At 34.8% G+C, this 14,646-nt stretch overlaps 1 protein-coding gene across 3 annotated transcripts in view; it reads left to right on the forward strand.

Annotated features, from left to right (window-relative positions):
* The window catches only part of itgb6 (integrin, beta 6), a 108,943-nt gene that overhangs the window by 71,460 nt on the left and 22,837 nt on the right, over window positions 1-14,646 (forward strand). For all 3 annotated transcript variants that reach the window (XM_051930580.1, XM_051930581.1, XM_028806412.2), the window contains exons 9-10: window positions 9,355-9,444; window positions 14,140-14,274. In XM_051930580.1, the coding sequence (XP_051786540.1) occupies window positions 9,355-9,444; window positions 14,140-14,274 (225 nt within the window). The remainder of the gene's footprint in view (window positions 1-9,354; window positions 9,445-14,139; window positions 14,275-14,646) is intronic.

Raw genomic sequence — 14,646 nt, forward strand, 5'->3', positions numbered from 1 at the left:
TAGATGGAAAAAATGCTATTTTCAAAGCAAACGTGACTGTATGAAGAAGACTTCAAAAAAGACAGCCATCTAAGTGCCTGACACACATTTATTTTATTTAGAAAATGCTCCCATATCATTTGTGCCAACAATCACAAATGTGTACACTTTAAAATCTAAATTCATTATTTATTTAACTTTTTTCTGAAAATCCTAGTTGCTTTTTACATTTTAGATGCATTTAGCCGTACTATTTGGCTACTACCATTGGTATAATTTATAACAAGCACATCAAAGAAGTAGGCTGACTAGATTTAGAAAAGTACACTTTTGTTGGCAGCTCTTAATTACAGCTGTCACACAAGCACTACTAACTAGCATGAAACCAGTAATACGATATCTCTGAAAAATAAACCACCTTGTTTCTACTGTCCCCATTTAGGTGAAGTATTTTAATGGAATTTTTTTGTAAGTTGTATTTTTAGTTAATCCAAAGGCAGGCACAGTATTTAATTGGCATAATATCATGAATATTATTGCTCTGAATGGCTTTGATTTTAATTTTATAAGATTCTGAACCTCTTTAAAAGCACTTTGAAAAACTGCACGTTAATTAAACTATTGGCATGGCAAAAGGGCACAGGGCACAAGAGGGCCTAGTTTTGGTAGATACTGGAGTATTTTTTGCATGTACCTTTAAGACTGAAACATTTTTTTTAACAAATAACATATTAAATTGATAATTTAATTGTGCACATACTCACTCGCTTATGCCACCGAGCAAACACAGGATGATAAATAACCTTTTCTGTTATTTTACCTCATTTTAAATCACAGGCTTTAATTGTACATACATTGTCAAACCCAATTAATCCAATGCTAATTTTGGTGGGGCCAGAGCCACCATTACCTCACCAGGTTGAACTACATATTGGTCTGGGCAATATTTTTAAAAGGTGGGCTCACTTATTACACAGTTCACATATGTTATTTTGTGTCACTGCTATGCTGCAGTATTGTGTATGGATAGTATGACAATAAAGTCACTTGACTTGACTTGACTATAAGTCCACACACAAAGATGCTACTCTTAAGACACTAATGTACCAAAATAAAATCATATTTCCAGTTTCTTTTTGCATGCACAACATTTGTACATTTTGTGATAGGACATCCAGGGCTTCAAGGTTTGAGGTACGAGAAGATATTAAAGGAAATTAACTTTTTCAGTTTAAGCAAACATAGGTTAAGTGGTTACTTAGAAGGTAAATTCCATCTCTTCCACAAGAATATGGAGACACAGATAGGAACTTGTTAAGGGTAAATAACTTTTAAGTGTTAGACAGTTTTTCATCACACATAGATACATGCAATAAATTACAAAGTAGTGTGGTAGAGAGTGATACTTTAGCAACTATCAAAATTCAACTTGGAAAAATTAGGTGACTAGGATCAGTGAGATTTGGGCTGAATAGCCTGTACTCTTCAAAACTAAGTGTTCTTAAGCAGGAACACATGGACAACTTTGAGCAATCCTCAAAAATCAGAGGAAATAAAAGCATTAGTGAGCCCTTGTGACAGTAGCCAAAACGTGCTGAGTCCACTTCAGTTCATCAGTGATGGTCACTCAAAGAAATATAAAGCTGCTCACCCTCTTAAGAGTTTGATATGCAAGTGCATTTAAGACTGAAGCCAGGAAGCACTTCTCTACACAAGGAGTTTTGAGAATCTGGAACAACTATTGAGACATGTAATTGAAGCAGAAATCACGACAAGAAGTATACAGTTGAGATACTGGGACAGCTTAGCTATTAGCTAAATAAATTAACTTGATGAACTGCATAACTAGCTTTCTTTTGTCAAATTTCTAATGTCCTTATACTCTTGATATGCATACTAACTTTAATCCCCAAAAATGCTCTCCAGTGTGTATTGGTTAATCGCGCTGTGAATGGTTTGTGCTTATTATGTGGCCCTTCCCTGACTGGATCCTGCTTATTACATTTTCTTATCCTCTTTGCTTGCTTTATACTAGTGCGTTATGCTCAATTAACAATTCCATCTCATCTTCATTACAGCAAAACATCCTGTTTTTATTTGTCATTGTTGTTCTCAGTGTGTGAACAGAAGCTGCAAATGAAAGTCTACCATGGATGACATTTTCTCTTCCTGTTTCTGCTGATGCGTGCATGCCAAGTATAGTCAAACAGCTATATCAAATGAATTTTCAGCCATTTTAGTGATTACGGAGATACTTTCCTAAACAATGTGAAAATGCTAGAGTGAACAGAGATCATTTTTGTTTAAAAACACTTTTTTAAATGAAAATGTAGTAGTGTGAATGTAGCATCAGGAAGATTTTCAAAGTCACAAAGAAAAATATTAAAACTGATCAAGGAGAATACTTTTGAGTTAAACAGTGAAAACCATATTAGGTGTCAGTGCAAATGAAGAACATTCAAAACAGAAAGCAGGAAGTACTTCTTTAAACAAAAGGATGTGGAAACATGCACTATAACGGCTTTAAACAAAGCTCAGCAAAGGCTCAGCAAAGGTTAGCTTGTAGCTAACTAAACAAGCTTAATGCAGAGAGTGCTCTTCTGTAGCAGTCTTAATTTGTATGTCCTGCTCTCTGTAGTATAAAGTTTAATACAGTATTTTCAGAGTTAATTTTTAAATCCTTAAGTGGCTGCATAAATAATATTTAGTAATTATGTCAGAAGGATGTCTAAAATGGAGGTTTCAAATCTATATATATAAAAATGGAATGGGTGGGTCGTCGGGTGGGCCTTTTTTCATTCCGTCGTTTTTTCGACGTTTTGAAAATGTAGAATGATTATTTGATTTTTTTGTTTTTATTTGATCGTGTCTATGTAGCCGCCGTCGTAATAAAGTATCGCTAAAATTGTCATTTATCGTAATTTATTTTTGACGTATAACGTCGCCGTCGTCGAGGTCAGTGATACCAGTGCAAAAAATCTGCTTACGGTTGAAAGACACGCCCTACTCACTGGACAGTTAAAAACACCAATCAAACTAACGATGACATCAAGTATTACCCAATCAAAAGTAGGAAAGGAGGCATCTTCATAAAATGCGTGTGGGATGATTTGCATGAGACGCTGCTTTAAAAAAAAAATGATAAAAAAAATACGGGATAAATCCCGTCCAGTATTGATTCAAAACGGGACGCGCAATTTCATTCTCAAACGCGGCACGATTCCGTATTTTAAAGGACGGGTGGCAACCCTACAGTGCCAGGTAACCACCCATACAATCACATTGTGATTCAGACTAGGAATGCAATGAATGTAATTACCCCGATCTACATACAAGGCGAAAGTCTTGCAACATTCAAAGATGATGGTTTGGGATAAGTACACCATAGAACATAAAAGAGCTTATGAAGCCTTGAACCGAAAAAAGCAACATCTCAGAGATCGTAAAAAAAAAAATAGGAGCTAATGTCGTTTTACTCGCTGTAGATTTTAGTCAAACATTACCAGTTATTTCACGAGGGAGACCAGCACATCAACTCAACGCGTGTTTAAAATCCATGCTTCTCCCACGCTCGGTTATATGTCGCGTGTTCTCGGGTAGGTGCACCAAAAAATTTATACATTTAAGCATGTAATGGGCAAACAAAAAATGAGGTATACCCGAAGGCACAGCAGTAGTACTTAATGTAACTTTACTTCTTAAATGTTAATGTTTTACTGTTTAATAATTTATACGCTTCTTATATGTTGTTCAAATTCTTTTATCAAAATACCACTGACAGCGCAATGCACGATAACATCGAGTGAATACACCATACGCATCCGCCCACGGCTGCCCTGCTGTGCGCAGATAGGACTTGATTGTACAATAAAATAAAATAAAGATAAAAAGACTAAAACAATCATCACCCATAAAGCGGATAGTAGACGTGACGTACTATATGTGTACCACATTTCAAGTGTATAGGTGCAACGGTTTGCGAGCTACAGGTCATTTAAAATCCTGGACAGACACACAAATTGCCACGGTAGCAAATTACAGAAGAAGATTTTACTGTTTAATAATTTATATTTATATGAAACGAGCTGTATATACCCGGCGTTGCCCGGGGCAGAAGTAACGTAATCGGTCAAACACTTACATATATACCAAAGTAAACCTAATCGGTCAAACAGTTACATATATAAAAAAAACCGAACCTAATCGGACAAACAGCTTCATATATACAGAAGCAAACCTAATCGGACAAACAGCTAATCTATATACATAACCAAACCTAATTGGTCAAACAGTTACATAAATACAAAAGCAAACCTAATCGATGAAACAGCTTCATATATACAGAAGCGAACCTAATTGGTCAAACAGTTATGCATGTGCAGAATAATTTTACAAAGATTATGCGTGTTAACAATCATTAAAAAGAAAAGATTGAGGAACTCTTCTTCTATATGTGATGAAGCTGGATGAAGTTGACTTGACGAAGACGTAGGTGGCATAGATTGGTTTTTCTAAAACAGAAGAAAAAAATGAGTATCTATTATTATTTAAATTAGAATGAAAATGAGAACCTTGATTAGAGATAGATTATCCGTATTAAAATATGTGCATGAATAAACTTTTGCTAACTCTCTAGCAAAAGTTTATTCATACAAATTGGCATGGGATGGCTTTGTGAAAAAGTAAAAATTAGATAAAAATACATTGAGAATGCGTACTTCGATTTGACTGAGATTATCTGTAATGATGAAAAAAAAGTTTAGTATGTTTTTTTTTCCATACAGGAAGGATGTAAAACCTTACATAGGCACCCTTCAGCCCGTACTGAAGGGTAGTGTCAGATTCTTACTGACTAAAAAACACCCTTTTTATTCCACAGCTACCCCAAAAACCACTATTAGGCATTACTTTGGGGTGGCAGTAGTTTAGTTATGAAACAGCTGGGTCCTGAAAAAAATCTGTCTTATTAGTGGCTTCATCACATATAGAAGAACAGTTCCTCAATCTTTTCTTTTTAATGATTGTTAACACGCATAATGTTTGTAAAATCATTCTGCACATGCATAACTGTTTGACCAATTAGGTTCGCTTCTGTATATATGAACCTGTTTGATCGATTAGGTTTGCTTTTGTATTTATGTAACTGTTTGACCAATTAGGTTTGCTTATGTATATAGATTAGCTGTTTGTCCGATTAGGTTCGCTTCTGTATATATGAAGCTGTTTGTCCGATTAGGTTCGGTTTTTTTATATATGTAACTCTTTGACCGTTTAGGTTTATATTGGTATATATGTAAGTGTTTGACCGATTACGTTACTTCTGCCCCGGGCCACGCCGGGTATATACAGCTCGTTAGCATCTAAAAATGATGACAAGCTGCAAACATCAGCTAAAAATGAAAATGGGTTTCCATCATTCAGGATGCCTTTTATTAAGTACCTTTTTCTGAGCTTTTTGTTATGTTTTTCTTAATATCAAATGTTTTGGTTTGGGCTTTTAAAATTGGAGAATTTTATAAAGGTCTTTGATGTGTATTCAATCATGTTTTCTTACTTGTCATGGACACCTCCATTTTTGGAACGTTTTGTTGTAGTGTAGCTAAGTAACTACCACAACTTATGACATCGTAAGGGGCAGCAGAATAAAAGGTCAGTTTTGATGTCTCATGACTATCTGTGACTGCGGATAAATAATAAAAGAAAACCCACTTTGAAACTTGTGTAAAAGCTTTGTTGGTTTAGAACTTTAGGCAGTATGTTTTCACTGTGACTTTTGATTACATTCTAGCTTTAACATCTGAGTCTCTGACTTTTTTGTTTCGAAATTTGCTTTGATTTCTTGCCTAACATCTTGCCTTCTGTTCATTTCTTCTTTTACTAACAGTAGTGCAGTGCTATCAGAACAATATGTACACTTCTGTGATAGACAGTTTTCATTTTTGCCTGTTTTAAGGCATGATTGATGAATAGTACACATAACAAAAATGTTGTATTGCAAATACAAATACATTTTATATGGTTTTCTAATCAAATTAATTGCAGACACAGCTTTACATATCATTGAGCAATTTGAAAATGTAATAATTAACTGATGTTTGCTAATGAATATGATTGGAAACAGTACTCAAAACCAAAATAGAAATTCATTTACTCTGCTATTTGTTTAAAAATCTAATAGTGTCTTCATAAGCAAGAGTATTTTGTCGCTACTGTACTCTGTTCCACACTTTTTCCACTAACGATTTCTTCCTAATTACCTCTTTTTCACTTATAGTACACTTACAGTTAAGTAAACTACTTATCTTGAGTCCTCACACTCCTATATACAGTGTTGCAGGGGCACATGCTTCTAGAAAAATGGGTTATTTTATCTTGCATTCTAATGCTAACCCAAAAACACTCTCACACACCTCAAAACAAGAATCAGAAGGCAAATCATTCAAATGTTAGAGAAACAAAAACACATAACTTGGCTTTTTTTGCTGGTATAACTTGGAACATGTAAGCAGCTGAAGGGATGAGGAGCATGTCATTATCATTATTGTCAAAACTCATATTCCTGGCTACAAGAGAAGCATAGGCAAACTTCTTGTCTGCTGCCAAGTCCCTGGTTCCTCAGCGGTGTCTAGGTGGCTTGGTTTAAAGGCTGCATAGCGTCAAGACTTCCAAGAAGAATAACATGAAGATAAATAGACAACAGCAACAGGGTTTGTTTTGCTGCCCCTTTCTATCATCTTATTTAATCATCATTTACAAAAGTTCCCTGTAAAAGACACATTTTTTCTTGTAATCAGACTACTCCAGCAAGATTTCTTGCCTGTTCTTCAGTTATAATTTTGCTTACTAGCTTGCTACTAGATGCTTATATTTCAAAGGGGCTTTTTTCACAGTTCATTTAGGATAGTACAAGCTAAAACGTTTATATAGTATATGTGCATAAATGCAAGCTACATCTAAGTGTAAAATATAGAAGAAATCACATATACAATAACATTGGTATATATTTATTTATACAGTACTGTATAGCATATTTTCATACAAAAAACAGAATAGCTACAATTGCAAAGAAAAAAATAAAACAAAAAATATTCTATATAAATAAGCAAACAAAAAAACCAATAAACTAAAAATGGACAAGTCCCAAATGAAATTAACCATAACTTAAATTACTATTACCTAAATGCAGTTTAAGTCTCTAATAGTTGGCATGGTAAAAGTTCAATGATACGGTCAGCACTCCAAGGAAGAGAGGAAAGCAAGAATGCCATCTGCAAGATTTTGGAGAAAATAAACCACTAGGGTAGTTTTTCCCAATCTTTGCAGTATCACAACCCAGATTTGCACATGTCAGTGCATTCGCATCCCAGCCATGGGCCTGCCCTCCCATTGTCCGCTGAGATCCACCTGCGATGCTGCAGCTATAATCAAGCATGATGATCAAGGGTCGGCTGTGGCCCGCCTGCAATGCTGCCACAGCCCACAGGTTAGGAATGCTGCACTAAGGGTTTCAAGGCCAAAAGATCACTCAACCACTGTGTTTTCTACTATACATTGATGTGATAAAATTATTCAGTACTTTACTGATTCACTTTTACTGAACTGGGGTGAGACAGGAAATGAATACAGTCAGGAAATTGCTAACCAAAACTCAAAGTACCTACATATACCCAAAACTAATTTCTAAACCAGGAAGACTATGATGAAAAGATTTTGTAAGCACATGGTACTTGAATTTATCTACAATGCACGTACTGACATTTATGTAGTTGCTCTGATGATGCGACATGGGTTAAGCATTCTGAGAAATTATGGGTACAACCGATATGGAAAAACTCAATGTATCACAAAGATCGCAGTGCGGTATAACATTAAAAACTTTTTTTAAATTGCCATTAAACAAAAAACTAATTTTTTTTGTATCATTGGTTCCAAAATCCCTAAATAGATGCACAAATATTTAATTTTCACTCTGGGACATCCAAAAAATTTAATAAAAACTAATGATCATAACAGCACAGTTCAAAAATATTTGATGAAGCAGCTTGGACTGTTCACATTCTTCCCAAAATCAAAGACTGCAGTAGAGGACTTTGATCAAGTGGCAATGGTGCAGAATGCCACTACAGAAAATGGAGAAAAGTAGTGGTTGGTTAGCAGTGCAAACTTTAAATATATTATTATATTGCAGCACTTACAGTATAACTATTGTAAACTGATAAAAAAGAAAGAAATTATGAAAATAGCAAATTTAAAAAGTGAGTTTGTAGAAGTTTTTAAGTTTTTTGTAATACTAAGTATGTCTGTTAGTAAAGCATCCCAAACATTTGGTGCATAACAGCTAAAGACTACATCATCAGTTCTTTTATGTTTGTCTGTTAGAACAATAACAAACCCATGATCAAGGATACAAGATTATGAATCAGAATGTAGGGGGAAAGACACTCCAAATTTATATAGTATATGATTACAAGTATTTTTAAATCAATTTTAAATGATACAGACAGCCAGTATAATGATACTAAGACTGGATAAATACTTCTGTATGACCATTTAAAGTATAAATCAGTGTGACATACTGATATTTATTGAACACTACAGCTCATTTATGTGAAAATATCTAATGTAATTTGATTTTTGATACAGTGACATAATAGTTTAAACCCCACGTCTGGTCACTTTCTGTATGGAGTTTAAACATTCTCTTGTTGTCTGCATGGTGTGTTCTCCAGCTACTCTGGGTTTCATCTAATATATTCAAGATATGCATGTCAATTTACATGGCTATTTTAAGTGAGCTTTCTCTGGATTTGTGCATCCCATCCAATTCTGGTTCCTGCCGTGCACCCTATGTTAATAATGAAAAATTCCCAAACCCACTGAATATAACAGAGAGTTGTGTGGGACCAGAGTCTATCTTTGTAGCATTTGGTGCAAGTTAAAACCCAGCCACAGAGAAGATGCCAATCCATAACAGGAGAATGCCAGTGTGTGTTCATGCGTTATAATAGAGCTTTAATATAATGTTTTCCATCTTAGATACTATATGAAATAAAGACTGATCTAATATTACAGGAAGCAGTAGAGATTCACAGACTAAATAATCATTAAATATATCGACTGGTTAAACATGTCTATGTTCACTCATGCCATGCTAATTTCAAATTGTCAATTAACAGAAAACTGACATCTTTGGGCTGAAACTGGAGTGTCCATAAGACATTTTCATAAATAGTGACAATGACACTGACAATGATAGGACTAGAAATCACAGATCAAAAGTTCCACCTAACAAAGCATAATTTGAAAATGGTAAAAAAAATTCCAAATCATTCATGATAAAAATTGTTGTTTTTTTCCTAATCTGAATTTTTTTAGAATTATGCTAAAATGATTCCTGGAGCTACAGTTGGGAAACTGCAGAGTGATTCCAGAAACATCCTTCAATTGATTATGACTGCATATAAGGTAAGAAATGTGTATGATCTAGCTTATCTTCATCATGTTTAACTCTAAACTTGGTGAAAAGCTTTGAGAAACTATTACATCCACCGACTAATAATTTTCATCAAACCTTTGGTTGTCAACCTTTTGTTGTGGACTTATTTTTAATTAGAAACTGTCCATCCATCAATTTCTTAACTCCCTTATCAAGTATGGAGGGTAGGGAGCCAGTGCCTATCCCAGCAGGTGCAAAGTGGAAACCAGCCCAGGATGGCACCAGGTAAAGTGGAATTAGCAAAGTCAATGCCTGAGTCAATGATATAACCCACATGTTCGATCAAATTTTATATGGGTTGAAAATGTCAGCTTTAATAGTAAAAACATCATGTCACTTTCGTTCTGCTTATCCTGCGTTACCAGAGTTGCAGTAGCAATATGCCAAGCTGGACTGAGCAGGCCACCTTATCTTTAGCAATTTCTGGGTAATTCACAGAGCATCTAGGCCAGGGAAGAGATATAATCCCTTCGGCATCTTTGGGCCTCAGGTTTCTCTTCTAGTGGGTCATGTCAAGTACAGCAATGGGAGATGCACTGGGCGCATCCTAACCACATGCTCAGTCCAGCCCTTACTGTACCCGACACTATTTTGCTGGGAGAACACCATGTCCCCTGATTCGAAGATGCTAATTCTCATCCTAACCATCTGCTCTGAATCATTCCAGTGCATAATGTAGATTACTGTTAAATGAGACCAACAGGACATCATCATTTGAAAACAGCAGAGACATACCTCTTAGATTCCTCAATTGGACACACGGCAAATACCTTGATATCCTTTCCATAGAAATCACAATGTTAAATTATGACATACAATGAAAAGAAAAAAAACTTTGTTTGGTTACAAAGTAAAATTATGATGGCAATGAACACTTTTGTTGCAAGCTGTAACCTTCAAAAAAGCTTCTCAGCAAGGAAACAGGAGAAGGTAGAAGCTAGTTAAAAATAAATTTTCATAGATGTTCAAAAACAGTTCTTTACACAGGCAACAGCAGATAAACATTCTTACATTTTAGAACATGCAGTATTCCCAAAATTACTCTAAACCAGCTTATTGTTACTGATGCAGTTACTTAGGTTCTGAAAACAATAAAGATGAAAGTTGAAGAACATGTGTTGAATTTAAGAAAATGAATAAATTCTGTAATCCAACACAGTTACAGGCTAGGTTGTTCACTCTTTGAAATTCATGTGTTCTTTGTCTAGGTTTGCTTTTATCTCAAAAGACACGATGCCAGGTGGATTATAGACTCTCAACTGTCTTATTATTAGGGTGTGTCTTGTGGTTGATTGCTGTCAGGAAATGTCCCACAACACTTCTTTGGGAAAAGCAGCACCAGAAGACTGATTTGTATTAAATAATAAAGAACTCGGAGGTTCCTGCCAAGAATTTTTACATTTCAAAAATGAAAGCCCTACTTTTTACTGTACAATTAAGCATATTTACAATATCTTTATAAAAAGGAGTATCTCACATACTATTATTATAACTAAAATACATACCAGCAAATCTAAACAAAACTAACAACTTACAAAGGAATTAAACAGGCAGATGCTGTAATGACTTTATGTTGTATTGGCAACATTTTGTTGCTGCATTCTTTTGAAATTCAAGTCTAAACAGGCTATTTCTGGCTCCTGTTACATTATGTAAAGTGAAAGTAATAAAAGTTGGAAATGAAACAAAATGCTGAGGAAAGTGTTGTCTTGATATTTTTGAGCTCAATTAAAGAAAACTTTAGCTGTCTCATTTTCTTTTCTGAATATTAGGAGGGGGAGGTACTGTGAGGCAGAGGATTCTTTGGGTTAGGGTGTTTTTATTGCCTGAGCCAAGATTTTACTCCCTTCTTCTGTGTGAATCATGTTCTCAAGGTGGCAGGTCCAAGCATGCTTTGTATTTGAAGGCTTACTTGTTTTTATTCCCAGGAAATCCTGCCTGAAACATTAGGCTGAAACAAAGTGTTAGGGTAAAAAGAATATTTAAGTACCTAGATTATTTGCAGTGGCACCTACTCTAAACTTACAAGCTCATTTCTGTTATAGAATACGTTTTAAGATATGCTGAAAAAGACGGCAGAGGTATGAACAGATATGGAAGTAAAGAAGATGTTACCTGTAGCCTTATTTTTAAAATGGCCTAAATGTTTGGCTTATAGTGTTAGAAAAAAACAGTGTAAAGATGTGCATTAGTCAGTCCATTAATTATTACAGTATATGTTTTATACCATATGTGGATTTGTTAGGACACAAAATAATTTTATTTTGCTGCTACATGCTTAAGATGTGAAACAGGTGCTTTTTTTGCAATTCTGCCGGTAATTCAAATGTGCAAAAAGGTGTTGTTTTCGAGAGTCATGAGATTTTTTTTTCTTGCTCCTATTTTTTGATGGAAAAAGAGTTTACAAAAGGTGAAGCTGACAGAATAGAGGAAGGTGTTCCTTCATCACTTACAGTGCACACATCTTACACAGAGCCTTTATGTATTAAGCATTATACCTGTGCATAATTCTAACCTAAATGCAGTACTTGTCAAAATGTGTTGTTTTAACATTTTATTTTTCTACTACAGAAATGTGTAGAAACATGATTTCACAGTAAATCCCAACTTTACAGCAGGTTTTCCCATATAGCCTTCAGAACTTGTGAAATGATAAAAGATCATGACAGGCACATGTATAACTGACTTAATGTCCTGCATTCAGAGTACTCATTGTAAATCTAAAGACATTTAAAATGAAAGCAAATAAATAAATAAATAATAATACACTTTTATTGCTGTTGTATATACCTGAACTAGTTGAAAGTAAAATGTTTTATTCATTCCCCTTAACTGTCCTGTCACCAGTGCTTAAAAATGAGATGGGGAAAAAATGTCTACAAACCCAGCCAAACTGCCAGAGGGTAATTATATTTTAAATTCCACATTCATGCTTCCTAGTTAGATAGATAGATAGATAGATAGATAGATAGATAGATAGATAGATAGATAGATAGATAGATAGATAGATAGATAGATAGATAGATAGATAGATAGATAGATAGATAGATAGATAGATACTTTACTAATCCCAAGGGGAAATTCACATACTCCAGCAGCACCTTACTGATACAAAAAAACAATATTAAATTAAAGATTGATAATAATGCAGATAAAAACAGACGATAACTTTATGTAATGTTAACATGATAATCATAATATTTCCAATGTGCTTGGTGGTATTATCAAGTGCTATGGCAAACTGCTCATTAAGATAGCTGATCTATTCAGTAAAGATTGAGTTGTATATACAAAAGTTAAAAAAACAACAAATTGCCGGTTTAGGCAAAATTGACCGCTGATAATGTCAAGTGATAATATCAAGCTTTTCAAGTTTATAAGATGTTTTGTAATGAGCTATTGTAAACCCGAATATGAAAAAGATGACAATCAAGCTACAGTATATTTACGTCATACCTCTCAAGTTTCAATATGCAGAATGGTTTGGGCTTGTATGCTAATTTAATTCTGTAACTTAATTTTTTTTACTTTAAAATAGTTTTTACATGCATTTACTGTATATATATATATATATATATATATATATATATATATATATATATATATATATATATATATAGTAATCCCTCGCTACTTCGCGGTTCACTTTTCGCGGATTCACGACTTCGCGGGTTTTTAAATACAAGTGATTGCCCACCTATCGCGGAAGTTATGTTCCAGACCCATCAGCAACAGGAGAAAATCCGTGATATAGAAAGACCATATAAATAAACATTTTTATAGTTTAAGCCTTAAAATACCCATCCCACATGCTTTAAACACATGTAAACTTATAAAACACACTTTGTTAACACATATGATATGTGGATGTTGGGCTAAGGATATGAGTAACATCTCACTATTATAAAACATTTTAACTTCACGCAAGACAAGACAGTGAGACAGGAAAATAGGTGATGTACAGGCTTTTAAATTATTGACACGCAGAGCGACAAGCAGCACAAAGCCAGCACAAAGTCCACTTCTCCTTAGCGTTCATTCAGCTCCCCACCCCCTTGACAATGCAAAGTGGCAGGAGCGTACTGCGCCTCCGGGGAGGGGGGTTTGAGCGAACGTGCGTTCAGCCCTCACACACCCCCACTCCTCCTCCTCCTTCCGAACACGCAGAGCGACAAGCAGGCATTTTGGCAGAAGCAGCACAAAGTCCATTTCTGCTCCCTTTCACAAAGCGAGCGCAGACACATCGACGTCTGATCGCTGCATGCAGTGTGCAGTGTTGGTCTGCGGTGTTTAAGAATGCAGAAAGTGTTTAAGAGCATAGGAAGTGTTTATAAGAGTGTGGGAAAGGTTAACAAGAGAGTGAGAAAGGTTTATAAGAGTGTGGGAAGGGTTTATAAAGCCTTAAAATATGTATAAATAATAAAATAAATATAGGTTGCTACTTCGCGGATTTTCACCTATTGCGGGGGGCTCTGGAACGTAACCCCCGCGATAGGTGAGGGATGACTGTATATATATATATATATATATATATATATATATATATATATATATATATATAGTATATGACTGTTATGGCCATTGAATTACAGCAGTTGCAACATCTGAGACTTTTTCATATGAGTCATTTCTTTTTTAATTAGTTGTGTGTGTGTGTTTTTAAGGAATTAAGATCAGAAATTGAACTGGAAGTCATTGGTGACACAGAGGATTTACAGATTTCATTTACTGCAATTTGTAATGATGAAGTCATCCTTCCTGGACAGAAGAAATGTTCACATCTTAAAGTGGGAGATAAGGTTTGTTCTGATTTTGATTTTCCATTGTAGAAAAATAAGTTAGAAATCCAATTAGAAAAATTAAGTTCATACATTTAGTTTAGCTGGGAAGTACTAAGTAACTCACTTCAATTAGACTGCACTTGCATCATTTTGTTGCAACCTGCCCTTGTGAAAAAGTAGGCATGGAAATGTGTAAAAAGAATTTATCTTTTATTTAAAAAAAAAAAACTTGGTACCAGTATTTTTCCAGTCCAATGCAATATTTCTAAATAAGTTATTTTGTACATTATTGGAAAGATAATTAATTTATACATTTGATGGCATTTCCAAATAGTGACCCTTGGATCCTGGTTAACTTCCCAGCTAAGTTATTTGCCTTGGTGTATGGAG

This window comes from Erpetoichthys calabaricus, chromosome 8 (assembly GCF_900747795.2).
Source record: "Erpetoichthys calabaricus chromosome 8, fErpCal1.3, whole genome shotgun sequence".
NCBI lineage: Eukaryota > Metazoa > Chordata > Cladistia > Polypteriformes > Polypteridae > Erpetoichthys > Erpetoichthys calabaricus.